This window comes from Miscanthus floridulus, chromosome 14 (genome assembly GCF_019320115.1).
Source record: "Miscanthus floridulus cultivar M001 chromosome 14, ASM1932011v1, whole genome shotgun sequence".
NCBI classification, from domain to species: Eukaryota; Viridiplantae; Streptophyta; class Magnoliopsida; order Poales; family Poaceae; genus Miscanthus; species Miscanthus floridulus.
The window spans coordinates 45,017,891-45,045,853 of record NC_089593.1 but is presented as its reverse complement, the minus strand read 5'-3'; the positions used below and the strand labels follow the sequence as shown (position 1 = coordinate 45,045,853).

General features: G+C 50.0%; 1 protein-coding gene across 2 annotated transcripts in view; it reads left to right on the top strand.

The window, feature by feature from the left end:
* The window catches only part of LOC136502754 (oxysterol-binding protein-related protein 1D), a 44,321-nt gene that overhangs the window by 13,110 nt on the left and 3,248 nt on the right, over positions 1–27,963 (top strand). The window contains exons 4-7 of one of the 2 annotated variants that reach the window (XR_010770688.1): positions 7,191–7,639; positions 8,676–8,831; positions 9,304–9,612; positions 24,258–24,430. Coding sequence is in view for 1 of the 2 variants with exons in the window: in XM_066498006.1 (XP_066354103.1) it covers positions 7,191–7,639; positions 8,676–8,831; positions 9,304–9,612 (914 nt within the window). In the remaining variant the exon portion in view is untranslated. The remainder of the gene's footprint in view (positions 1–7,190; positions 7,640–8,675; positions 8,832–9,303; positions 9,613–24,257; positions 24,431–27,963) is intronic. The other variant, XM_066498006.1, reaches the window with a different exon arrangement.

Sequence of the window (27,963 nt, the reverse complement as noted above, 5' to 3'; positions counted from 1 at the left end):
ATACCCTGGTGTTGATTTTACGGAGACTTTCAGTCTAGTCGTCAAACCTGGCACTGTACAGACAGTTCTATCTCTGGCTCTCTCGCGCTCCTGGCCTATCCATCAGCTTGATGTTGACGATGCTTTTCTGCATGGGACCCTGTCCGAGACAGTTTACTATGCTCAGCCATCCAGGTTCGAAGATGCTGCTCATCCGTATTATGTGTGCCGCCTTAATCGCTCTCTTTATGGACTTAAGCAGGCACCTCGTGCTTGGCACAACAGATTTGCCTCCCACCTCCTGCGGCTTGGTTTTGTTGAGACCAAATCTGACACTTCATTGTTTGTCTACCGTCATGGCACAGATATGGTTAACATCCTGCTCTATGTGGATGACATTGTGTTGACAGCTTCCTCCACTGCCTTACTACGGCGTACCATTGGTGCCCTTAGCAGGAATTCCCTACGAGGGACCTCGGCGATCTTCTTGACTTTCTGGGTCTCAGCGTTCATGAAAGAGAATATAATTGGAGGAATATTAATATATTGCATTGGGCCTCATGGGCTGATTATATAGAGTACATGGGACTAACATCTCACATGATTAGGCAATGTGGTACTATTCCTAATACTCTAACAGCCCCTAGGCTACCAGCCGAACAGGCTTGGTGCCGGCCCATAGCAGGCCCCTTAGGCGCCTATTCTAACACACCCCCTCAGTCGAAACGTCAGCCATTCTGCACGTTTAGACTGGACCTGAACTCCGTGAACACTGAAGTAGGCAGCCCCTTGGTGAAGATGTCTACATATTGCGAAGCAGTAGGAACATGCAGAACACGAAGATCACCAATAGCAACTCGCTCCCGGACGAAGTGAAGATCGATCTCAATGTGCTTGGTGTGCTGATGTTGCACCGGATTGGAGGACATGTAGACGGCACTGATGTTGTCGCAGTACACCAGTGTGGCGCGCCGAAGAGGGGCACGTAGCTCCAAGAGAAGCTGTCGCAGCCAAGTCGCCTCTGCAACTCCGTTAGCCACTGCGCGATACTCGGCTTCAGCACTTGATCTTGACACTGTATTCTGGCGCTTGGATGACCAGGAAACAAGATTGTCGCCGAGGAACACTGCATAGCCCGAGGTGGACCTGCGAGTGTCCGGACAACCAGCTCAGTCAGCGTCGGTGTAGACAACAAGATCAGTCGGAGTAGACGGTCGCAGCAGAAGACCAAGGTGGAGTGTGCCCCGAACATAGCGAAGAATCCGCTTCAGGGCAGCAAGGTGAGGCTCTCGAGGGTCATGCATGTGAAGGCAAACCTGCTGAACAGCATATGCAATATCTGGGCGAGTGAATGTCAAGTACTGAAGAGCTCCTGCAAGACTGCGAAAGTCTGTAGCATCAGACACTGGGCCCCCCTCAGCTGCAGCAACCTTGGAGTTGGTGTCAACTGGAGCAGAGCACGGCTTGCACTCAGCCATCCCGGCGCGATCTAAGATATCCAGCATGTACTGTCGCTGTGAGAGCAGAAGTCCATCGCCGCATCGTTGAACATGCATCCCGAGGAAGTGATGTAGTTCACCAAGATCTTTCATGGCGAACTCCCGCTGAAGAGCTGAGATGATCCGCCGAAGAGAATCTGAAGACGAAGCTGTGAGGACAATATCATCAACGTAAAGCAACAGGTAGGCTGTGTCTGATCCGCGCTGATAGATGAAGAGAGAAGTGTATGACTTGGCTTCAACAAACCCAATGGACAGCAAGTAAGAAGCCATCCGACTGTACCAAGCACGAGGAGCCTGCTTCAAGCCATAGAGCGACTTCTTCAGAAGACAGACAAAGTCGGGATGAGCTGCATCTTCAAATCCGGACGGCTGCTGACAATACACTGTCTCAGTCAAGTCGCCATGAAGGAAGGCGTTCTTCACATCCAGTTGGTGAATGGGCCAGCGGCGACAGAGCGCCAAGGAGAGCACCGTGCGAACAGTGGCAGGCTTCACGACAGGGCTGAAGGTTTCATCAAAATCCACACCAGGCCGTTGGGTAAAACCACGAAGAACCCAACGCGCCTTATACCGCTCGAGGGAGCCATCAGACTAAAACTTGTGCTTGAAGATCCACTTCCCAGTGACAACATTGGCCCGAGGCGGACGAGGCACAAGGTCCCAAGTGCAGTTCTGTAGGAGAGCACTGTGTTCTTCTTCCATAGCTGCTCGCCAATTGGGGTCGGCAAGAGCACTACGGAAGGTCTTCGGCACCGGTGAGAGAGGCACGGCGTGGTAGATAGAAGGCATCCTGAAGCCGCTCTTCGATCGTGTGCCCATGGAGTGCTGGTTGGCTGCCGGAGGAGCAGGAACCGCCCCTTTGGGCAGCGGGGCAGCGGCAGCAGCAGTGGGGGCGGCCGGTGCAGCAGCCGGGCCGGCTGGGGCCGCAGTCGGGGCAGCCGGCAGCTCCCGTTGTCGACGACTGTAGACGTACGTGAAGTCGCTGGGCAGCCGGGGTGGCCGGAGGGGTGGGAAACTTGGTGGTGGCCCACGGGTTGCCTGAAGAGACACCGGAGAACCCGAGGAAGACGAGCCTGCACGCAGCGCGTCGGGCAGCTCCAGGGCCGCGCGTGGCGCGGAAGAGAGACTCCTGGTGGCCGTGTGTGGCGCGGTGGACGTCCCTGACACCCGCAGGGCGGGGGGAACGTAGAGTGCGGGCGTCCGAGGATCCTCAGCATCCTCGGGGAGGCTCCAGGGGTGCCACAGGCACGGCCGCACGGGGACCGGCAGGGGCGCGGGTGGCGTCGAAGGTGCTGTAGGGAGTCCCTGCAGGTAAACACTTGTGCGACGGTCCAATAGGAGCGGGCACAATATCAGTACTGTCATCGGCAAGAAACTCGAGGTCTGCTGGAGTATTGGGACCATGACGCTCAGCGAAAGGGAAGGCCGTTTCATTGAAGATGACGTGCCGGGAGATGATGACTCTATTGGATGATAGGTCAAGGCGGCGGTACCCTTTATGATGAGCTGAATAGCCTAGGAAGACACACAGGACAGACCTAGGAGCAAGCTTGTGAATAGTAGTGGCGGACATGTTGGGGTAGCATTTGCAACCGAAAACTCGCAGATGATCATATGTGGGTGGCTTGCCAAACAAGGCAAGATGAGGTGTGGAGAACTCTAGAGTCTTGGTGGGCAATATGTTGAGGAGAACAGTCGCCGTGGAGAGAGCCTCCGCCCAGTAGGAGGGAGGCATGGACGCCTGAAAGAGTAGGGAGCGAACAACATTATTTGTAGAGCGAATAATGCGCTCAGCTTTACCGTTCTGAGGCGAGGTGTAAGGGCAGGACATGCGAAGGTGGATGCCCTGGGTGAGGAAGAAGTGGTGGGTGCTGGAGTTGTCAAACTCTTTCCCGTTGTCGCACTGGACGGCTTTGACGCGGGCGCCAAACTGAGTGGAGGCGTGGGCGATGAAGTGAGCAAGCGTGCTGAAAGTGTCAGATTTAAGTCGTAAAGGAAATGTCCACATATAATGAGTGCAATCATCAAGTATGACCAAATAGTATTTATAACCAGAGATGCTGACAACTGGAGAGGTCCATAAATCACAGTGAATAAGATCAAACTTGCTAGACGCACGAGAGGTGGACACATGAAAAGGTAGACGAACATGACGTCCTAGCTGACAAGCATGACATAAATCTGAACAATCCTGAATAGAAAAAGACACACTAGACGCTAGCTTTGACAATGCCTCATGACTGGGATGCCCAAGACGTCGATGCCACAGTGGAGAGGAGCCCTGAGCGGCAAAGGAGAGTGCTAGTGGAAGGCGAAGTGGGTACAGTGGCCCGGAGCTATTACACCTAACGATCTCTTTCCGAGACGGAAGAACCTTCACAGAACAACCAGCGGGGTCAAACTCAACAGAACAATTATTGTCAATAGTGAATTGGCGAACAGAGATAAGATTCTTAATAATTTGTGGCGACACAAGAACATTATTAAGACGTAGAGAAGGTGATAACTCTGTGGAGCCAGTTGCAATGACAGGAATAAGGGAGCCATTACCGACAATAATAGATGAAAGGTTAGGGTACCGCGAAGGTTGAGTATGTGAAAGAGAAGAAGACTGAGCTGTCATGTGTGAAGAAGCACCTGAGTCGAAGTACCACTCATTGTTCGAAGGAGGGGTCAGCGACGTCGTGCTGAATGACGCCGCGAGGTCCGTCGGGTCCCCGGAGGGGAGACCGGTCATAGGGTTGTAATACCCCGGAGCGACCCACTGACCGGCAGCCTGCTGGTGGGCAGCAACAAGCGCCTGCTGCTGCTGGGCGAGCAGGGCCTGTTGCTGCTGCTGGTGTTGCGCCTGCTGCTGCGCCTAGAGGTGAGGAGGCACCGGGATGGGCGCCAGAGGTGGTCGAGGGCCCCCTGGCCACATCTGGATGGAGCCGGACCAGGGGTTGTAGAAGCTCGGCCAAGGGCGCCCCCCTCCGGCCTGCTGCTGCTGCTGTCCAGCAGCTTGCTGCTGCTGGTTGTTGCCGGTAGGAGCCTTGGAACCCTGTCCTGAAGAGCCGCTGCTGCCCTGACCTTTGCCGCCGCCGCCGCGCTTGTTGCGGCGGTTGTTGGAAGGCTTGGAGCCCCCGCCACCGCCTCCAGAACCGGTGCTGGACGAAGGAGCTGCTGTAGGAGTCGTAGTGGCAGCAAGGGCAGCTGCTGGAGTCTCCTTGCGGTTTGCCATGGTGAGTTCCTCGAGGATGAGGTCCTCACGGGCCTCCAGGAACGTGGGGAAGGGCTTGGCGCGGCGTAGCAGGGTGCCGACGTGGGCGAAGCGCTCGTTGAGGCCGCGGATGACGTTGAGGACGAGGGTGCGGTCGGTGATGACCTCGTCGAGGGCCGTGAGATCATCGGCCATCTTCTTCAGCTTGCGGCAGAAATCGGTGACGGAGAGGTCGCCTTGGATGAAGTTGCGGAACTGCGTCTCCAGCTGAATGGAGCGGGCCTCCCGATTTCCGAGGAACTGCGACTCGACGGCGAGCCAGGCGTGACGAGCTGTGGAGCCCTGGGCACGGATGATCTCGCCAAGATCGTCCGTGAGCGTGGCGATGATCCAAGACTTGACGACGCAGTCCATCCGGGCCCAATCGGGGGAAATTGGGACTGGAGGCTCTTCGCGGACATGGCCCTGAAGCGAAAACTTGCCGAGGATGAGCAGGAATTGATAGCACCAACGGTTTGAAGTTACCGGAGTCGACGTCGAGGACGGTGGTGACGTGGTTCCGGATGTTGCTGACGGCGACAGCCTGGGAGTGAAGCTGGAGCAGCGCCACGGCCTCGTGGTGGAGCATGGCCGCTCGGAGATCGGCTGGCGTAGAGGCGCCTCCAGGCGGTGGAGAGGCGCCGCCCGATGGCTCAGGTGCGAGTGCAGCAGCGGCGGCTGCGCGTTCCATGGCCGCGCGCGCAGGGCGGCGTCGTCTCGCTCCTTGGCCGCGGCTGTGGCCTGCTGCTCGGCCTCGAGAGCGCGTGCCAGAGCAGCATCACGCGCCTCCTCCTTGGCCACGCGCTTACGCTCCAGGCGCTGCGCGGTGGCGGTGGCTTCGCTGGCCTGCTCATTGGCGAGGCGCCGAGCGACCTCGCTACCCTGGAGCGAGGTGGCGGAGCTATCTTCGTCGCCCTTGGGGGTTGGTGGAGAGGACGACCCCATGGGCGGGCTGCGCGGCTGTTTGCCGGCGCGCGTGGGGTGGGTTGGGCAGCGGAAGACCTAACCTAGTCTGATACCATGAAAGAGAATATAATTGGAGGAATATTAATATATTGCATTGGGCCTCATGGGCTGATTATATAGAGTACATGGGACTAACATCTCACATGATTAGGCAATGTGGTACTATTCCTAATACTCTAACAGCCCCTAGGCTACCAGCCGAACAGGCTTGGTGCCAGCCCATAGCAGGCCCCTTAGGCGCCTATTCTAACAGTTCAGCACACCAGCTCGGGTCTCTCTCTCTCTCAGCGACAGTATATGATCGAGATTCTATAGCGTGCCGGGATGGCTGATTGCAAGTCATGCTCAACACCTGTGGATATTAATCCGAAGCTCTTCGCTGATGGTGCCCGTGTCGCTGATCCCATGGATTTCTGCAGCCTTGCAGGTGCCCTTCAGTATTTGACCTTCACTTGGCCCGACATCTCCTATGCAGTTCAGCAAGTATGTCTCCACATGCATGATCCACGAGAGCCACACCTTGCCGCCCTCAAGCGCATCCTGCGCTATGTCCGTGGCACCTTGGCGCTGGGTTTACGGCTGCGGCCCTGTTCCCAATCTGATTTGGTTGTGTACTCTGCTGACTGGGCAGGCTGTCCCGACACGCGCAAGTCCACCTCTAGTTATGCAGTGTTTCTTGGTGACAAACTGATTTCGTGGTCGTCCAAGCGTCAGAACACCTTCTCCTGTGTCGAGGCTGAGTACCAAGCTGTTGCCAATGCCGTTGCAGAGGCTACCTGGTTGCGCCAATTGTTGTCTGAGCTGCACACCCCTTTGCGCAAGACAACTTTGGTGTATTGTGATAACGTCAGCACCGTCTACATGTCTTCGAACCCTGTTCAGCATCAGCGCACCAAATATGTGGAGATTGATCTACACTTTGTTCGGGAGCGCGTTGCACTTGGTGATATTTGTGTCCTCCATGTACCAACAACATCTCAGTTTGCCGACATATTCACCTCGTCAGTCTTCATGGAGGTCAGGTCCAGTCTCAACGTCTGCTCGACCGACGCTGCGACTGCGGGGGCGTGTTAGACAGTAGTATGTCATGCGTGTGTATGGGTCCAGTGCTAGGCTGTTTAGCCGGCCGGCCCTGGTTGGTTTAGTCAGAGAGATGAGAGGAGTAGAGAGATGAGAGGAGATCTCAGAGAGAGTAGAGGTGCAGAGAGATTGTAGGAGATCTTGATTGGTGTTACTTCTATGAACCACAAGATCTCCTCACCCTCACCTATGTAAAGCTCCCCTTCTCTGAATCAATCTATCATGCAATTCCACACAATCTATCATGCAATTCCACACAATCTCTCCTTCGGTATATACCAAGAAGCATGCACATTTGTTCGTTGTATAGAAACATGAATTTTTTTTGCAGAAAAGAAACTTGAAATTATTTTGTGTACTAAATATATGTCCAGCTCGTTCCTAAAATGGGGCTTATTTTTTTTTGCTGTTTGCCAAATGTGCAGATTTCTATTCAGTTTTATCAGGAGGAAGTACAACTGAATCAGACCCTGACACTGCAAGCCACGTGGCTGAAGTTGAAACTGAGGAAGATGAAGTTACATACTTTGATACAAGAGACTTTTTATGTGCAGAGTCTTTACGGAGTGCTTCATGTCAAAGGAGGGAACTAACTGCACAAGGTTTTGGATCAGAATATGTTGGAGTTTCTGTTACAAATAGTGTCAAAACTACTAAATATCCCTTTGTGCTACGTAGGGATAAGCTACCGGAGCCTAAGGAAAAAGAGAAGCATATAGGATTATGGTCAATAATTAGAGAAAATATAGGGAAAGACCTCTCAGGTGTTTGTCTACCTGTTTATTTCAATGAGCCTCTTTCTTCTTTACAAAAATGTTTTGAAGATTTGGAGTACTCTTACTTGGTTGACCATGCACTACACTGGGGAAAACAGGTAGAGTAATAAGTCTTTCCAACACTCTCTTTAAAGGATTAATTATGTGAGATTCTATTTCAATGTTTCTTTATGGTTCCATTTTATTTTTCTTTGTAAGATCTTCCATATATTTCAACTGCTTAATCAAACATTTTTGGGAGTCTATAGAAAAAATTTGATATTGGTCAAAATTTAACTAGTTATGCATGGCCAAGGTTTTTTTAGTAACTATAATTTTCTTCTTTGAAAATATCAGACTGCATTATATGTTTTATGTATGACACTTCAAGTAACTAAATTTGGTCCACGTAAAAAACTTTACATTTGAAGCCTTCTTTGCTTGCCCCATCCTGGCCTCCTGGCCAACCGAGAACTTTTAGGCCTGGATTGGGCTGAAATTCCTGCCAGTTTTGGTTCATCCAAACAAGTTATGTAAGCATGTTGAATAATTGTAAAAAGGCAATGTTTAATATGAATAATTTTACTGATTTGAACTGTCTAGTCATCTAGTGTTATCTCTATCATCCAAACTCATTGCACAAGCTGTTTAAATTTCTGATATCTTTAGAGACGAGAGTCTCTGTGTAGCATGTATAGCATGTAATCCATAGGAGAATCCAAACCGCCCCCCCCCCCCCCCCCCTCCCCAAAAAAAAAAAAGCTGATACACTGATTAAAAACGAGAACCTCATATCCAATTTCCTTTTGGTTCTTCGCTGGCTACAAATTTTGGTATGCAATATGCTTTCCTTTAGGAAAGAAGCTAGTTTGGGAGCGAATTTTAGGCTGGGGTTAAAAAAAATCCCCTCATGTGTCCCATGCCAAAGCACAGGTCTAAGGTCTGGCTATGGGCTATGGTGTCACTGTGTATGGGTGGGGCGGGGGTTTGGGGATTTTCTTGACCTGCGTGAGAAGATCTTAGCTAATTGCCCAGGGGCTGTCTTACCCCGCAGGTCCAGTTTTGTAATCTTCACCCTAATTTGAGTGCTATGCTTTGCTTCCTATCAATGCTTTATGTTTTGCAATGCAATGATTCTTGGTAAATAAAATGTAGGGTGACAGCTTAATGAGGATACTTCATGTAGCAGCGTTTGCAGTATCAGGTTATGCTTCAACCGAAGGTCGGCAATGCAAACCCTTCAATCCCCTACTGGGGGAAACATATGAAGCTGACTATCCGGATAAAGGACTTCGTTTTTTCTCTGAAAAGGTTACATAGCTGTTCGAACTATGAACTATTTTATACTCCGTTCTGCAATACTTGTCCATAGCACACCATGCACAGTCTGAAAAAGTAATACTTTCAGAAAAAAGAAAATGTGAAATGACCATCCAGTACCCCTATTAAATGTAATTATAGAGCATGCAAGTTTAATTCTTAGTTCCTGTCTTCTGAACATTTAATTAGGGGTAGAGTGGAAATACAGCAATAACTGCACACTTGGTATCGTCGTTGGACAAGTATTATGAAATGATTTTTTCCAAGGCCATGGACAAGTATTGTAGAAAACAGAGGGAACTAGTAATTTAATTCCTAGTTCCTGTCATTGATTTTGTTTGTACCTTGCATGTTTTCTAGTAGTATTAACCTATAGTGCTCACTGAAGTTATTTGGTTAAGAAGGTATTCACATGAATTGATTAAAAAAACGTGGTTGTGACAAGAACTAATATTTATTTCAGGTCAGTCATCACCCAATGGTTGTTGCATGCCACTGTGACGGTAGAGGTTGGAGATTCTGGGGTGATTCCAATCTGAGAGGGAAGTTCTGGGGTCGATCCATTCAGCTTGACCCAATAGGCGTTCTTACCCTCCAATTTGATGATGGAGAAACATTTCAGTGGAGTAAAGTGACTACTTCCATTTACAATATCATAATTGGCAAAATTTACTGTGACCATTATGGCACAATGCGCATCAATGGAAGTGGCCAGTACTCCTGCAAGCTTAAATTTAAAGAACAGTCAATTATAGATCGCAATCCACACCAGGTAACTCAGTAACTTGAAACTTCTACGTGTGTGATAGGAACTGTTCAAAGGAAACCTTCTGCTTTGAAAAATAAGGGCAAATATTTTTTTTTTATAATAGAGCAGCACTTCATTTCTACGTTCTCTTGTCCAAGGTCTTTTATTAACCTCTAGTACCTGACATAGCATCATACCACAGTTTATAAAGACATGTGCCAAAGAGGATGCATTTTTGCTTTATTTTTTACAAGGTCTTTGCCGGTGCATTGCAAGGGGAGCCAAAAAACAATATTTTCCAAGAAAAATTCGTATCATCCCAATTTGGGATCCATATTGCACAACTAAACCTCATGGTTTCTGACTGAGATTTCCCAAAAAAGATACCTCTCCTGCGTGTTAGGGAAAAAATCGAGACCAAGAAAGAACTCCCACCTGAACTACTTACATAAAAATATGGCACTGGTGTAGCACTCCTATATTTGCAGTTTATCCATTTTGAAATACTAAGAATGGTTACCTAGAAGGACAGGCTTGACAGTTTTAATGTGAACCAGTATTAAATTGAAACCTAGGAGTGAGGAAACATAAACTCTTAAGTCTTAACAAAACAATCTGGATTTACTTTGGAGAGAGCACATGAGAGGACAAGGATTTTCTTCTTTCAGGATTCCATCTTGGGAAATATGCAAGCAGAAGTAATCATTGCAATCACAACTGTCACATTGGTAGGTAGATCACCATGACATAACCCTTTCCTACAAATGGCAAACGAATACTACAACAACAGCAACAACAACAAAGCGTTTAAGTCCCAAACAAGTTGGGGTAGGCTAGAGTTGAAACCCAGCAAAGCCATCAAGGTTCAGGCATGTGAATAGCTGTTTTCCAAGCACTCTTATCTAAGGCTAAGTCTTTGGGTATATTCCATCTTTTCAAGTCTCCTTTTATTGCTTTTACCCAAGTCAACTTCGGTCTTCCTCTGCCTCTCTTCACGTTACTATCCTGGCTTAGGATTCCACTACGCACCGGTGCCTCTGGAGGTCTCCATTGGACATGTCCAAACCATCTCAACCGGTGTTGGATAAGTTTTTCTTCAATTGGTGCTACCCCTAATCTATCACGTATATCATCGTTCCGAACTCGATCCCTTCTTGTATGACCGCAAATCCAACGCAACATACGTATTTCCGCGACACTTATCTGTTGAACATGTCGTCTTTTTGTAGGTCAACTATCTGCACCATACAACATAGCAGGTCTAATCGTCGTCCTATAAAACTTACCTTTTAGTTTCTGTGGTACCCTTTTGTCACATAGGACACCAGATGCTTGACGCCATTTCATCCAACCTGCTTTGATTCTATGGCTAACATCTTTATCAATATCCCCGTTTCTCTGTAGCATTGATCCTAAATATTGAAATGTATCCTTCCTATGCACTACTTGACCTTCCAAACTAATATCTTCCTTCTCCCGAGTAGTAGTGCCGAAGTCACATCTCATATACTCAGTTTTAGTTTTACTGAGTTTAAAACCTTTAGACTTCAAAGTCTCCCGCCATAACTCCAGTTTCCGATTCACTCTTGTTCGGCTTTCATCAACTAGCACTACATCGTCCGCGAAAAGCATACACCAAGGGATGTCCACTAGTATATCCCTTGTGACCTCATCCATCATTAAGACACAGATAAGGGCTCAAAGCTGATCCTTGATGTAGTCCTATCCTAATCGGGAAGTCCGTGTCTCCATCACTTGTTCGAACACTAGTCATAACATTGTTTTATATGTCCTTAATGAGCCCGACGTACTTCGTTGGGACTTTATGTTTGTCTAAAGCCCACCACATAACATTCCTTAGTATTTTATCATGAGCCTTCTTTAAGTCAATAAAAATCATGTGTATGTCCTTTTTCTTCTCCCTATACCGCTCTATAACTTGTCTTATTAAGAAAATGACTTCCATGGTTGACCTTCTGGGCATGAAACCAAATTGGTTCATAGAGACCCGCGTTATTGTTTTCAAGCGATGCTCGATAACTCTCTCCCATAGCTTCATAGTATGATTCATCAACTTAATTCCCTGTTAACTAGTACAACTTTGAATATCCCCTTTATTCTTGTAGATCGGTATCAATATACTTCTTCTCCACTCGTCAGACATCTTGTTCGATCGAAAAATATGGTTGAACAGTTTGGTTAGCCATACTATAGCTATGTCCCCGAGGCATCTTCACACCTCGATTGGGATACCATCCGGCCCTATCGTCTTACCTCCTTTCATCCTTTTCAACGCCTCTCTGACCTCAGATTCTTGGATTCTCCGCACAAAACGTCTATTGGTGTCATCAAAAGAGTCATCCAACTTAAAGGTTGTGTCCGTATTCTCACAATTGAATAATTTGTCAAAATACTCTTGCCATCGATGTCGGATCTTATCCTCCTTCACCAAGAGATGCTCCCTTTCATCCTTAATGCACTTAACTTGTTGAAGTCCCTTATCTTTCTCTCAAGAACCCTAGCCATCCTATAAATGTCATTCTCTCCTTCCTTCGTACTTAAATGTTGGTAAAGATCCTCGTACGCTCTACCCTTTGCCACACTTACAGCTCGCTTTTCAGTCTTTTTTGCTACCTTGTACTTCTCTATGTTGTCCACACTTCTGTCATGGTACAAGCGTCTATAGCATTCTTTCTTCTCCTTAATAGCCCTTTGGATTTCCTCGTTCCACCACTAAGTATTTTTAGCCTTGCGTTCACTTCCTTTGGTTACTCCACACACCTCTGAGTCACCTTCTGAATGTTAGTTGCCATCTTCTGCCACATGTTGTTTATGTCATCTTCTTCCTTCCAAGAGCCATATTTGATAACCCTTTCCCTGAATACCTCTGACGTCTCATCTTTCAGTTTCCACCACTTTGTTCTTTCAATTTTAGCTTGTTTATCCTTACGGGCATGCATCTGAAAACGAAAGTCTACCACCAAAAGCTTATGTTGAGAAACAACACACACCCCTGGTATCACCTTGCAACTTAAGCATACTCGTTTGTCCTTTCTTCCTGCGAGGACAAAGTCAATCTGGCTAAAGTGTTGTCCGCTACTGAAGGTCACTAGATGAGATTCTCTCTTTCTAAAGAAAGTGTTGGCTATCTCAGATCAAAAGCTACCGCGAAGTCTAGAACTTCCTTCCCCTCCTGATTCCTACTACCATATCTAAAACCTTCATGAACTGTCTCGAAACCTGCGCTTGTAGTACCTACATGCCCATTAAGATCTCCCCCTATAAAAAACTTCTCACTACTAGGTACAGCTCTAATCAAGCCATCTAAGTCTTTCCAGAACTGTCTCTTAGCACTTTCGTCGAGACCTATTTGGGGGGCATACGCACTAATTACGTTCAAGACCATATCACCAACGACAAGCTTGACTAAGATAATCATATCTCCTTGCCTTCTCACTCCCACCACACCATTCTTGAGGCTCTTATCAATCAAAACTCCTACTTTATTTCTATTCGTGATTGTCCCTGTGTACCAAAGCTTGAAACCTGTATTGTCCACCTCCTTCGTCTTCTGACCCTTCCATTTAGTCTCTTGAACGCATAATATATTTACACGCCTCCTAATCGCGGTATCAACTAATTCTCTTAACTTATCTGTAAGCGACCCTACTATTCCAACTATCTAAATGGATCCTAGTTGGTTCCACTAGATTCTTTACCTTTTGCACCCGTCGACTCAGATGTGAAGACCCTTGCTCATTTTTCACCACACCCGGGCGCCGATGTAGCGCGCCACTAAGGAAGCGATGACCCGATCCTTGCTCACTTGACACCATGCCCAGATCGCGACATGGCGAGTCAACAAGGGGGTGCCGACCCGGCCCTTGCCCATTTAACACCGTACCCGGGTTCCGATATGACGCGTCGCCAAGAGGGTTACGCCCCAACGGTTTTTTTTTCGGGTTTTATTTCCATTAGAATGACTAGATTTAATATTGGCTCGCCATGCCTATCATAATCCTCCTTTATTAGGGTTTGGGACCTGCTATGTTGAGACAACATAGACTCTCCTTTTCTAATGATAACACTTTATTATCTGAATCCGTTGAGTGAGCGGTGAATGTGATAGCTGACACTGTTGACTCAGCGTTTTCGACGATCATTATTTGAGGGAATCCTCATATCCAAGCGGCAATAGTTATCTGAGTTGAATCGGAGGTAACTTTTTGGGTAAAAACACATGGAAGGTACCAAGGACAAGTCCGCCTTGGAAATCATTACTGAAGAAGAATGATAACGTTGTCTGTAGGACAACAAAGGTTGCAAGTATTCACTAACTGGAGAAATAGTACACCACCGAGATTGAGTATAATTTTCCTTCATGGTGCTGTTGCACAGTAAGTTGGGTTAACTTACACTGTAGCAAAACTAGCTTTGTTGAACTACATTTGACATTGAAGCTACCTTTTAAATGTCAATCAACAACTCATAAGCATAATCTGAAATCTGTTGTTTTACACTTTTCAAATTGTTTTCGACTCGTAACGGTACAAATTTACTTGTAGAACACCTTAACTGCTTAAACATTATTGATATGAGAGGGCAAAATCAAGCCACCAAGGGGTGCCAGGAGTCTCCTCTAGGGCACCTAAAGGATTATCTAACGGCAAAACATTGACCATGTTGTGAATCTTGGCATCAATTACAAACTCATCCTTCTATTTGGAGGGGTGATAGCAGTCAACAGAGAAATCGCAGATTCTATACCTCACTACCTCTCAGTAATCAGTTCATATCCTGCAAACTACAGCTCCATTGTGCACAAATTTTGGTAGTCATTTAGATCCACGAGTCCTTTAACTACTGACCAAAATTCAGCTCAAACGGACACCGTTTGAGTATCCAAACAAATCATCTATCAAAACTGCTTTGTTCCGAAATTTTGTGACCGAAATGTCAAAACATCTCTCAAATCCGATGCTTTACTCAACCAATCCTTAAACCAACTTAAGACATCAAAGTATCTTAAGCGAGGAATGAGATCACCAAGTTTGGTGTGAATTCAACCATGTTTGAGCCACTAATCTCTGGCTTAAAGATAATCGGTTTAGTGCCATGAAATCTCGACAGATTTCTCGCTCTTATTTTCCTTTGATTTACACATTGGGAAGTGTGTTCTGCACTCTCTAATTCTCTTTATGACAGCGGTAGCTTTCTCGCTGAGGTTGGAGGCTAGGGTTTTCCTCATATGCTTCCCAGGGAACAACTTCAACCGTTGATTTAGGCACCAGTTCAACGATGGACAAGCATTGGACTGTGGGCTGTTTTTGCAGGGCACAATGCATACTCCATGTAGAGGGACAGTCCTACAAAGATAAGGGACCGTTGCTGACGATCCTCCTATGATTCATCCAATAGAGTCCTGAACAAATCTTTTGATAGCATCATATACATAATGAAAAAAAAACTCGACCGGGGGGTTAAGACTGCCCCCGCAGCATTACAAATAAGAAGAAGGACCTTCTCACCCGACCGAGAAAACCCCCGAACCCACGCCCCCACCCTTACACGGTGGCTTTCCATCGTCCAAGTGAGAATTGGGCTGGTGGCCCCCCAATGCTTTGGTTATGGGGACGGACGAGGAGATTTTTTCAACCTCAGCCTGAAATTCGCTCCTACGGGGAGTTGAACCTAGGACTTAGTACCGCTGGGTCACCTAACCGTTTGAGCTAGGCGCCCTTTGACACCATATACATAATGATGCTGACTGAAACTAGGGATGTGCTTTCTCTAGCTCTTTACTTAGCTGATACCGCATCTGCTACTATCTGTGTGATTGTCCAAGATGAAATTGACTTGATGATTCAGGGTCTGGAGGAGAAAGTAGTAATTGCATTGCTGACCGGCTTTGCTGTTTCTTTGCTTAACATTGTTCTATGAGACATAGCCTTTGTAGCTACCAAAGAGTCGTTACCTAGCTGGAGACTAACTTTCCTACTGGTAACTAATCAGTTGTCTCTCAACACTAAAGTTTCAAATCTTCACTCTTAACAGCCATAATTGTGGTTGATGCACAATGGATGGTCGCCACTGAAGTCGGCAAACAAGGGGGGTCACACTAGCGATGGTTGATTTCAACCATATGATTGTCATGCACATAGAGATTAAGACTGGGATAGCCAGGTCATAAGCATAATGTGACGATCGATTCTTATCCGACTCATAACTGTCAGTAGTTAGCCTAGTGTTCTTATTTTTCTAGTTACCTACTATAGATATTTACTATTCACTGTCATGTGTTTCCTTGGCAATCAAGTTGATCATGGTGTCTTGGCAACCAAGTAGGAATCATAGCATCTGCTTTATGCAGTTAGAATATGCTAAGGAGTAGGTACACCACTTGCCTATATATGCAGTGGTTAGCATCTTTGTATCAAGCAAGTCATTTTTGCAATTCAATACAATCCAAGCGGCCTGTTGGCCAAGCTGCCCTCTGGCAGCCAACAATTGGTATCTAGAGCCGGTTGAGAGAGGGAAAAGCATGGCCACCTCCGCAGAGAGAGCAGCAGTAGCCGCCGCCGCTGCCGCGCAGCGTCTGGCCGCGGCAGAGGCCGCAGCCGCGCAGGCGCAGCAGGCCGCGGAGGCCGCAGCAGCAGCAGCTCGGAACGCGGCCGCCACGGCCGCGGCTCTGCGTCGAGAGTTGGTGGAGGAGGATCCGCCGCGCGATCGTCGCCCGTTTCCGCGGAGGAGTCCGGAGCGCGAGCGCAGGCAGACGCGGTCGCCCGATCGGGATCAGGATCGCCGCCGCGGACGGGCCAGGGGCCGCTCGCCGGTGATCCAGACCGTGTACAAGGATTCTGGCGCAATTTCCACCTGGCCAATGCTCACCAAGACAAATTACCATGAGTGGGCCTCGATCATGAAGCTGAAGCTCCAGGCGCGGCAACTCTGGGATGCGATCGAGTACCAGGATCTGCCATACCATGAGGACAGGCGCACGGTGGAGGCGATCATCGCCGCCGTGCCGCAGGAGATGCAGATGCCGCTGTCCGAGAAGGGATCGGCCAAGGAGGCCTGGGACTCCATCGCCGCCGCACGGATCGGAGTCGATCCGGTGCGCCGCGCCACGCTCCAGCGACTCCGCAGCGACTGGGAGAAGCTCACCTTCCGTCCGAGTGAGCAGATCGAGGACTTCACCCTTCGCTTGATGGTCCTGAAGCAGCAGCAGCAGCTTCTCCATGGCGACAACGACATCGATGAAGAGCGCGCGGTGGAGAGGCTCCTACGCGCCGTGCCGTCGAAGTACGCCCAGCTCCGGATCGCCATCGAGACACTTCTCGACTTCCAGGACCTCACCATCGAGGTGTCTGGGCGCTTGAAGACGGTGGACGACATGGAGGCGCTGGACGCGGAACCGGCCGCCATCGGTGGACTGCTGCTGACAAGGGAGCAGTGGCGTGCCAAGGAGAAGGATGAGGCTGCCGCTTCCGCGTCGGGCAAGGAACCACGACGTCGTCCACGCGGCGGCAAGAAACAGCGCGGAAAGGGAAATCGCGGCGGAGGAGACAGAGGCGGTGGCGACAATCGCTGGGTGGACGACGACACCTGCCTCAACTGTGGTGATCGCGGCCACTGGGCGCGCGATTGCCGCCAGCCGCGTCGTGGTGGCGGTGATCGCGGCGGCGGTGGTGGCAACCAACGCGGAGGAGGCAACCGCGTTGGAGGTGATCGAGGTGGACGGCGCGGTGGAGGGCGTGGCGGTGCTGCGCACATCGCAGAAGCAGAGGACGATGATGGTGCTCTGTTTTTCACCCACGGCTTCCTCGAGCTCGACAAGAAGGACAAAGTCGTCTGCTCCAAGGCCACGGCCTCCCTTGACATCAACGAGCCGCGCGCGCGTGTCTTCCTCAACACCAGCGCCAACGAGGAGGCGCTCGACGGATGGTACCTCGACAACGGGGCCACGCATCACATGACCGGCCGCCGGGAGCTCTTCGCCGAGCTCGACACCACGGCGCGCGGCACGGTGCGTTTCGGCGACTTGTCTCGAGTGGAAATCAAGGGGACCGGCTCCATCGTCTTCTAGGCCAAGAACGGAGAGCAGCGCGTCCTCCATGGCGTCTTCTACATCCCAGCGCTCCGGAACTCGATTATGAGTTTGGGGCAGCTCGACGAAGGAGGCTCCAGGGTGGAGATTGATCATGGAGTGCTCCGCATCTGGGACCGGCGTGGTCGTCTTCTCGCCAAGGTACATCGCGGGCCCAGTCGGCTGTATATCCTGCACTTGGAGGCCGCGCAGCCGGTATGTCTTGCCGCCAGGAAGGAGGACGAGTCATGGAGGTGGCATGAGCGCTACGGGCACCTCAGCTTCGAGGCGCTGCACCAGCTCGGCAAGCAGGAGATGGTGAGGGGGATGCCGGTGATCAAGCATGCGGAGCAAGTCTGCGACACATGCGTCACCACCAAGCTCCGCCGCAAGCCGTTTCCGCAGCAGGCGCAGTACCGCGCGCAGGCGCCCCTGGACCTCGTCCACGGCGACTTGTGCGGGCCGGTGACTCCGGCGACTCCAGGAAGGCGCCGCTACTTCTTGCTGATGGTGGACGACGCCACTCGCTTCATGTGGGCGGTGCTTCTGCCGACCAAGGATGCTGCTGCGGATGCCGTGAAGCGGGTGAAGGCCGAAGCAGAGGAGACTGGCCGTGAGCTCAAGGTGCTGCGGACCGACAATGGAGGAGAGTTCACCGTCGGCGAGCTGGCGCAGTACTTCGTCGCAGAAGGAGTCAAGCGGCACTACTCTGCACCACACTCACCGCAGCAGAACGGTGTTGTGGAACGGCGCAATCAGACGGTCGTGGCGACTGCACGCGCGCTCCTGAAGCAGAGGACCATACCGGCCAAATTCTGGGGGGAGGCAGTGATGACGGCGGTGCATCTGCTCAACCGCGCGCCAACGAGAAGCTTGCAAGGCAAGACTCCCTATGAGGCCTGGCACGGATGAGCGCCGGCGGTGAGCTACCTGCGTACATTCGGCTGCGTCGCCTACACAAGGGAGCTCGGGCAGCTGCGCAAGCTCGACGACCGCGGCAAGGCTGGGGTCTTCATCGGCTACGCCGAGGGCGCCAAGGCCTACCGGGTCCTCGTTCCGGCGACGGGACGCGTTAAGGTGAGCCGCGACGTGGTGTTTGATGAAGGGCGCGGCTGGGATTGGTCCAATTCGGCCGTCGGGACGTCTGCTTCCGCCTCCAGCGACTTCGACATCGAGTTCTGGGGAGTCGACACAGACGGAGCTCCGCCGCTCGCGCCGTCACCAGCTCCAGGGGAGCACGATCCACAAGCCTCCTCTGCTTCACCAGCAGCAGAGACCGAGCAGGCGGACCCAGTTGAGTTCGCGTCACCGCTCGAGGACGACGACGATTGCCTTGACGCTTCCTACGACGGCGAGCAGCTGCGGTACCGTACCATGCCCAACATCATCGGGGACGCACCCACACCGCTGCCGGTTTCACGTCTCTTCGCCGAGCTTCACCTCACGCACGCCGGCGAGCCGGCCAACTTCGCGGAGGCTGAAGGCGATCCTGCCTGGCGGGCAGCCATGGAGCAGGAGATCAAGGCAGTTGAGCAGAACCGCACTTGGGAGCTTGTGGAGCTTCCTCCCGGTCACCGGCCCATCACTCTGAAGTGGGTCTACAAGCTCAAGAAGGACGAGCGGGGCGCGGTGACCAAGTACAAGGCGCGCTTGGTGGCGCGGGGTTTCGTCCAGCAGGAAGGGATCGACTTCGACGACGCGTTTGCTCCTGTGGCGCGCATGGAATCCGTCCGAGTCCTCGCGCTGGCGGCCCAAGAAGGATGGCGCGTCCACCACATGGACGTCAAATCAGCCTTCCTCAACGGCGACCTCAAGGAGGAGGTGTATGTGAAGCAGCCGTCTGGCTTCACCGTCGCCGGGAAGGAGAAGATGGTGTACCGTCTGCGCAAGGCTTTGTATGGCCTACAGCAGGCTCCGCGAGCTTGGAACGCCAAGCTGGATGCCACCCTCAAGGAGATGGGTTTCCAGCAAAGCGACCATGAAGCTGCGATGTACAGGCGAGGAACAGGGGAGGAGCTACTGCTGATCGGTGTCTATGTTGACGATTTGATCATCACCGGTGCCAGCACTCAAGCCATAGAAGGTTTCAAGGCTCAGATGAAGAAGGTCTTCGACATGAGCGACCTTGGCCTCCTGTCCTTCTACCTGGGGGTCAAAGTACACCAAGATTCAGCTGGGATCACTCTGAGGCAGACCCATTATGCCAAGAGGATCCTTGAGCTAGGAGGCATGGATGCCTGCAACCCTGCCCATACACCAATGGAGGAGCGGCTGAGGTTGAGCAGGCAGAGCACGGCTATTTGGAGGAAGGGAGCATTAAGGCGAGCTACATCAACACCAAGGACCAGCTTGCGGACCTGCTCACCAAGCCCCTTGGGAGGATCAAGTTCCTTGAGCTCTGCTCCAGGATCGGGATGGTTCAACTCTCCCACAAGACGACGCACAAGACTTACGGGGAGAATGATGGATAAGTCTCATGTGTGGTTGGTCTTTGTGGGGCTGTGCTGCTCATATGGTCCTTGTGGCTGTTTTTCTGTTTTTAGGACAGCATCTTAGACTAGAGGACATCTTAGAGGACAGCATCTTAGACTAGAGAACAGCATCTTAGCTAGGACAGCATATTAGCATCTTAGACTAGCATCTTGGCATATGCTTGGCTGGCTAGCAGCCTATAAATATGTAACCCCAACCCCTCAGGTTGGTATGGCATTTGTGTGAGCTTGTGTGAGAAATAGACAAGAAAATTGCCCCAACTCCTAGTGTCATCCTCTCTCGATGACAGTAAGAATTCTCCTACTACCAAGAGTGAGAATTCAGCGACTAACACTCAGTAGGCTTTGTCAGTCGATTCATGGAGAGGCCAACTGCAGAGCACCAAGCTGCCATCAAGCGCATCCTGAGATATGTGGCTGGTACTCTGGAATTTGGACTTCACTACACTAAGGCTCCAGGGAGAGCAAGGTTTGTTGGATACTGCGACAGTGACTTGTCTGGGGACATTGACACCAGCAAGAGCACTAGCGGCACTCTGTTCTTCCTGGGAAGCAATCTTGTGTGCTGGCAGTCAGTGAAGCAGAATGTGGTGGCTCTATCTAGTTGTGAAGCTGAGTACATTGCCACTACCACAGCTGCAAAACAGGCTATTTGGCTATCCAGGCCGCTAGCAGACCTCCTTGGAAGGAATGTGGAAGTGGTCGAACTGAAGGTTGATAGTAAGTCTGCACTTGCTCTAGCCAAGAATCCAGTTTTTCATGAGCGTAGTAAACACATCAGAATCAAGTACCATTTCATCAGAAACTGCTTGGAAGATGGAAGTATCAGGGCTGATCACATATCCACCACTAATCAGCTGGCTGACATTCTAACCAAGTCTCTTGGAAGATCAAAATTTGAAGAGATGAGGGGAAGAATTGGGCTCAAGCACATCATTTCCAAGGACCACAAGGCTAAAGGGGAGAATTGTCAGTAGTTAGCCTAGTGGTCTTGTTTTTCTAATTATCTACTATAGATATTTACTATTCACTGTCATGTGTTTCCTTGGCAACCAAGTTGATCATGGTGCCTTGGCAACCAAGTAGGAATCATAGCATCTGCTTTATGCAGTTAGAATATGCTAAGGAGTAGGTACACCACTTGCCTATATATGCAGTGGTTAGCATCTTTGTATCAAGCAAGTCATTTTTGCAATTCAATACAATCCAAGCGGCCTGTTGGCCAAGCTGCCCTCTGGCAGCCAACAATAACTTATCCAACATTAAGTGTTGTGTGCCCTTTTGATCCAACAACGGTGACATAAGTTGCTAGATGACCGACGTAAGTACAGGGACAGTCAAGTAGAGTCACTTATCTACCACCTCTTGCAGTCTGTTAATGTTCATATCGGTGACCTGTTCTTCAAAGGTTATCCTCTTTGCAACTTCAGAAGGAAACTCTACTACTTTTAGTCTGATATAAGGATCTTCCGATTAGATAAGGAAAGATAGCCAAGGAAAAGCTCACATGAAAATAACACATCGGTGCAGTTCTGCAATGGATCATAACTAGAAACCTCGATACCAGCGCGCACCCAACAGCATAACCATGTGCCGGCAGGCCACAAGGAGGCCCTAGGTTCCGTCGCGGCACCGTAGTTGCTACTCATAACACCATTACTGATCTCACACCCAAAGTGAAATTTCAAGTTGTACAGATTGGGTTGTATGAACAAACATTATGCAAAGGAGGGATAACAAGTAAAGGTAGTCACAAGGTCAAGAGTCAACGAGGCGATCCGAAGATTAAAACACAGCGCAAGAGAACATAGCTTAATTACCGAAGACAACTGAGCATGGGACTCTTGCTTAATTTCCATACACGCCTTGTGTCCACCAAGGTGATTACCAGGTAAAGATTAACATGAGATTTGGTCTTGCCGAGCAGCAACATGAGATCAAGACTGATAAACATCCAGAGACTTGAAAGAGTTGGAGACAAAACAAACGAGATTCGAGGGACAGAGCCAATGCACTGACTAGGGATTCAGTTGATAAAGCAATGACATGATCTGCGAGGAAAAGGTTCCAAAGCCAGGGTAGATAGCGATTAGCGTTGCACCAGATCATCCGTAGGAGAAGGAGCAATGAGGTCCGACAAGGATTTTTGAGCAGGGTCCTCCCACACAGGAGCGGGACAACCACGACACATGCAAGCATTCAAGGGAACTAAGCTTGGGCTTAAGGTCAAGCAAAGGCATGGATATAGGTCTTCGTAGCGCAACGTTCAAGGGCTAGCAACCACGTGTACAGGCTCAGGCTCCTAAGAGAGAACTTAATTGGAGACAATAACCATGAGATTATCAAAACTTGGACGCTGTTCTAGGATAGCACTCTTCAACACTCGTATTCTTACCGAGGACAAAAGGGGTGACAGCTACGGCACTATCTAAATAGCGAGCATTCACACATACATCATGGTCTTAAGCAAGCATTTCGAAACACTCAATTCAATTAGCTTAAGCGACTATTACTAAGCACAAAGCTCGCACATAACAAGCAATCACCTACAGCAACACAACTACACATATCATGCAAAACATGGTGGTAAATACTGAAGCTGATGACATGAATGAGACCCCAAGAAGCACATGACCTGCCACAGTTACATTCATAAGCATCATACAACTAATCTAGTCCTTTCTGCATTGCTGACATGTTAGCCAGGTCTTCAGCAGTCACTGTTTGTGCATCTGTAAAAATAGGACGCAAAATTAGGATCATGCCTGTCAGTCTATGCAATGATGTCCACTGGTTCAGTGGTTAATTTTTATGGCCACAGCAGGTAGGCCTGCTGCATGTAGCTAACCACAGGAAGTATAGAGTCAAACCGAATTTGCATAATCGGACAAGGAACAGATCGATATATCTTAGGTGAAGAAGTAATACTCACCGCAACGGTTAACCAATGAAAGCACCTTTGGGAGGGAATCTTCTGCTGATGGTGTGGTATCGTGATTCCATTTCAGATAAAAAAGGGATCACACCACCATTCAATGATCACTTCTGCAGTCAAACTCGAACTGAAACTTCAGGATTTTTGCACACGGCTTCCTTACTAAAAACTCCCTCCGTTCCAAATTATAATTCGTTTGACTTTTTTGACCCTAAGTTTGACCACTCGTCTTATTCGAAAAATTTGTGCAAACATAGTCAAATTTAAGTCATTCTTGAAGAATGTTTGTTAATAAAGCAAGCCACAACAAAAGAAGTGATTTTGCACAAATTTTTGAATAAGACGAGTGGTCAAACTTGGGGTAAAAAATGTCAAACGAACTATAATTTGGAACGGATTTAGTAGTTTTTACTTTGTAGCATGCATTTGAGTCAATATTTGATTCTTATTAGAACAAGTTGTTTGAGGGGCTGTTTGGAAGGTTGGTTTTAGAGCTAAAACCCCTGTAAAATACAGCCCCTAATTTTTTTACAGGGTGAGTTTCAAAAGCTTGTTTGGAAGAGTGGTCAACCTAATTTAAATACGTCCATTTTGCTCCATTACCGGCAGAAAAAAATAAAGACCTCCCGTGGCCCGACTTTTAAAACGATATTTATCGGGCTCATCTTACCCAGTCATCTTCTCCACCGAGACACGGACCGAACTGTCGCTAGCCGTCGTCTTCTCCACCGAGACACGGACCGAACTGTCGCTAGCCACGAGGACTAGCCATCCGGAGTGCATCGGCGGAGGAGGCAGCTTGCAAGGCGCATCGGTGGTTCACGGCCACGAGCGCATAACCTGTAGCAGTGACGGTGCCAGCGAGCGCTACATGCGGTGGCGGCGGTGGCGGCGAGAACTACTTGCGGCGGTGAGCACTACTTGGCCTTCCATGACGAGGACATCGGGGACTTCGACTGCATGGCTTCTCTCTTCTCATTCCTTGGCTGTGTGGTGATGCACAATCCCTCTCCTTGCGTTTGCTTGTTGAAAAGAATTGTGAATCAGATTTGGATCTCTGTGCTTGCATGCTTCCATCCATGGCTGGTTAATTTATATGATTATCCAAACAACATTTCACCAGGGTAAAAATTTCAAATGTTTTTTTTGTGCACAGAGAAATACAGGTGTAAGCTCCTTACATGTGAGAAATTATACAAATCTTCCAATCAGGGCCTGAAGGTACCTTTTTTTAGGACCGCTAGAAGATCAAAGTTTGCACAAGAAGCTTCAGTTTTTATCAGTGGTTCAGTGCCAGCACAACAATTCCTCCAGTCACCTAAAAGGCGTGTAAGCAATTTAGGGAGAATATATTTGCTTGAGCTATTTTTCAGCCATGGAACAGTGTTTTTCTCTCACAATATTTCAGCATAAGCATCAGCATAAGCCAAATTTCAGCATAAGCGAACATGACCAATTTAGGTACAGCCTATCATTCAGACCATAAGTCAATGTGCATCGCTATGAATTGATGAAGGAAAAAAACACATTTCCCACTCCAAAGACCCCAAACTGATGATAAATAAATTCACGAATCTTGTAGGCTTGATGAAAGCAGAAGCAAGAAACTGAGGTCACGTCAGTAGCCATGGGAGAGCTAGGGTAGTGCCTTCCTCGCACGGAAGAAGGCCTCTTCTGCCTTCACTATTAGGATAGATAGTGTTAATATGCAGCAGCTTGTTGCTGCTGCTGCACCTCACTTTGAATGACATGATGGAGGCTTTTCTGGGATGCAATGAGCTGCAGCTTGCTGGTGCTTTTACCTTTTATATATAGCTGAAAGAGAGTACATAAAACAGCCCTAGTGGCTTTCTTACAACCTAAGAAAAGACCTTGACTTGCAGTCTAAGACTTATAGGGTGTGTTTGGTTCCCTGGCTGTCCCTCTAGCCAGGCTTCACAGAGCCAACTCCTGTTTGGTTAGCTGGAGAAACCCCCTAGCCAGGCACACCAAGCTACCGAAGGGGTCTTAGCCTGGCTAGCTGGAAACTCAGGGATTGGTCTTTTCTGCGTAGCCAGGCCCCGGCTAGCGGTCGCACCCGTTCGTGTCACCTCCCGTTGCCTGAGCGATAGCACCTCACCGCCGCATCCGCCTCCATTGCCCTGGTTGTCGTGCATCCGCCGGACCTCGTCGAGCTCTAGCGCCCTGGGCACGACGGCGAAGACCTCCCCAGGAGCGTGAGGAAGGCATGCTCGAAGTTGTCGCCCGTGAGCGCGGACACCTCCGAGAAGAAGATGCCGTGCTCCTCAGCTAGGCGCGCGGCCTCGTCGGTGGGCACCATGCGCCGGCCCACGAGCATGTCCGTGGTAGGCAAATCGGTGAAGCGCAAACCGGTGGTGGGCGAATCGGTGAAGGGCAAATCGAACGTCGGCGAATCGGTGAAGGACGAATCGGTGGTGGGCGAATCGCGCCGCTCCACATCTGGTCCTCCTCCTTCGCGGCCTCGTTGGTGGGCACCTCGCACCGCCTAACGCTGCTGCTCCCTCTCCGCTCTCTCGGCTTCTCCCCTTCCTCGCTCTACTGCTCGCGCGGAGCAGCAGCCATGGCTGCCGCCCGAGCACGCCCTCTGCCGCCGCCGTTCTTCCTCCTCCGCGCCACCCTCCCTCCTCCACTGACCACGCTGCTAGATCTCCCATACATGCGCGCACCAGCCGCCTCTTCATCTGGCTCGGTAGGCCACTGCATCTGCGCCGCCTCCGGCACAGCTCTGTGGCCGCCGCGGGCTCGCGTGGACAAGAAGCCATGGGCTCCCTCCGGCTGGGCTGAGGCTGCCTGTGGGCGCAGCCTGCTGCCGCGGCTGGTCGGCCGGAATCAGCCCCATCCCTTGTCAGCAACGAGTTAAACGAGACGGTGATGGAGGTAAGGTCACCACTGTGGAGAAGAGGTAGCAGTACCAAATAATACAGGCAACCAAACAAAAACTAACTTACCCAGGCTTAGCTAGCACATGACAACCAAACCCCGCTAGGTTGCATTGACTTGGACTGGCTAACTCAAGCATGGCTTATTTTCCTAGCCAGGCTTGCTGGAGAAACGCAATCAAACACACCCATACTGCTTGCAAGCCAAGAAAGCTTATTGACCAAGCTAAGGAATTTTGCTGACCAAGGGTCAGCTGACGAGACCTATTTTGACTCTATTAGCTAAGCAAAAGACTAACACAGTTCTCCCCATAATCCTTGCGCATCAGATTTGGATTTGTTGGACTGATTTAGACCAGTCCAATCCTTGTCATCAGCTCATGGACCTTGACTCGTCCAAGTGCCTTCGCGACGTAGCACATGATGCGCTTTACCGCCTAGAGATGCTCCTCCATGGGCTTCTCCATGAACATGCTCATGAACCCGACAGTAAACGCCAGTACTAGCTAGGTGTGGACAAGATAGCGGAGGCTTTTGATGATCCGTCGGCAGTGCATCAGGTCCACAGCCTCTGCCGTGCTTTCTCGGCTCAGCTTGAGCTGCTCCTCCATGGGGTCGTGGACCGGATTGTAGCCGGCCATGCTCGCCAGCTCAAGGATGTGCTCGGCTTAGTGCCTTGCTGCAGCGTGATGCCATCGTTGCCTTGGCGCAGAAGACCGAGGTTGCTCATTTGGAATGAAACCTTGGTAGGGGGCTGACCGGCAAGGGGAGAAGCCAGGGCATAGGGCTGAGCATCTTTCCCTCTTGCCGTAGAGATGAAGGTGAAGGCAAGTTCTGCAGTGGGGCGGGTTGACGTATGCGTTCCTAGGGGGCGGAGGCTTGGATGGTTAAGTGTGGAGCCACTTGCGGCGGGTGGCGGCATCAAAGCCGGGGGCCACATGTCAGCGCACAAGCATTGGTTGCAGGCGGGCCAATTGAGTGTGTGTGTGTGGTGGTTCTGGTGGAGGGGGGAGGGGGGGGGGGGGGGGGGTTGGGTGAAGGGCGTTGCGGAAAATTCTCTTATTGTCTTTTTAGTGGTGACCTTTACATTGAGTTGATAAAATGTCTTGAAACCACTCCAGACCTCTGACATCTTGGAGCATGCAGACCATTACAAAAATGTTGAAGTGACTATCAATTCGTAAACTAGATCGCCAAGCAAAAATGTTGAAGTGACTACCAATTCATAAACTAGATCGCCAACCTTGTGCTTGGGAGCAGTGTTGTCAAGTCGTCCGATTAATCACGATTAGTCATCCTAATTGCTTCCTTGGACTAGTTGCTATGACCCGAGTAGGCCGATTAGTTTTCTGGTCGTCCGATTAGTCGTTGACTAATCACGATTAATCGGACGACTAGGGGGTGGATGACCAAAAACATAAAGGGATTTTTGGGCAGCTGATGATGTGGGATGCATCTGGTATGGTTTGGGCCAATTGGGCTTACGGTCTTCAGCCCAATTTGAAACCCTACATGCAGCCAACACCTGAATCCTCACCCTCAGTCTCACCCTCTCAGTACCTCTGTTTCTCGCATCTCACTCTCTCCCAGCCGCCAGCAGCGGCGGTGCAGGCGAGATCCCGCCATGCGGACGGGAGAAGCTGCTCTGCTGGACAGCGCCACATTCTTCCCTTGCCTTCCTTCCGTTGCCTTCTCGCAATCCTAGTCCTTGCAGCCAGAACGACTGTACAGGCTACAGGGAGACCTTGTGCAGGCGGGTGGAGGAAAGTCGCGGAAGCTATCACTGCACGGAACTGACCGCCGCCTCCCTTCCCATCCCAGCTGCTGCCACTGCCACTTCATCTGGGAAGATGAGCTCCTTCTCCGATGGTGCTTTCTCCATTCCTCCATTTCCTTGAGATCTTGTTCCTGATTCTTGACTACTGCAGCAGTGTAGCAGACTAGCAGTCCCTCTTTGCTCTA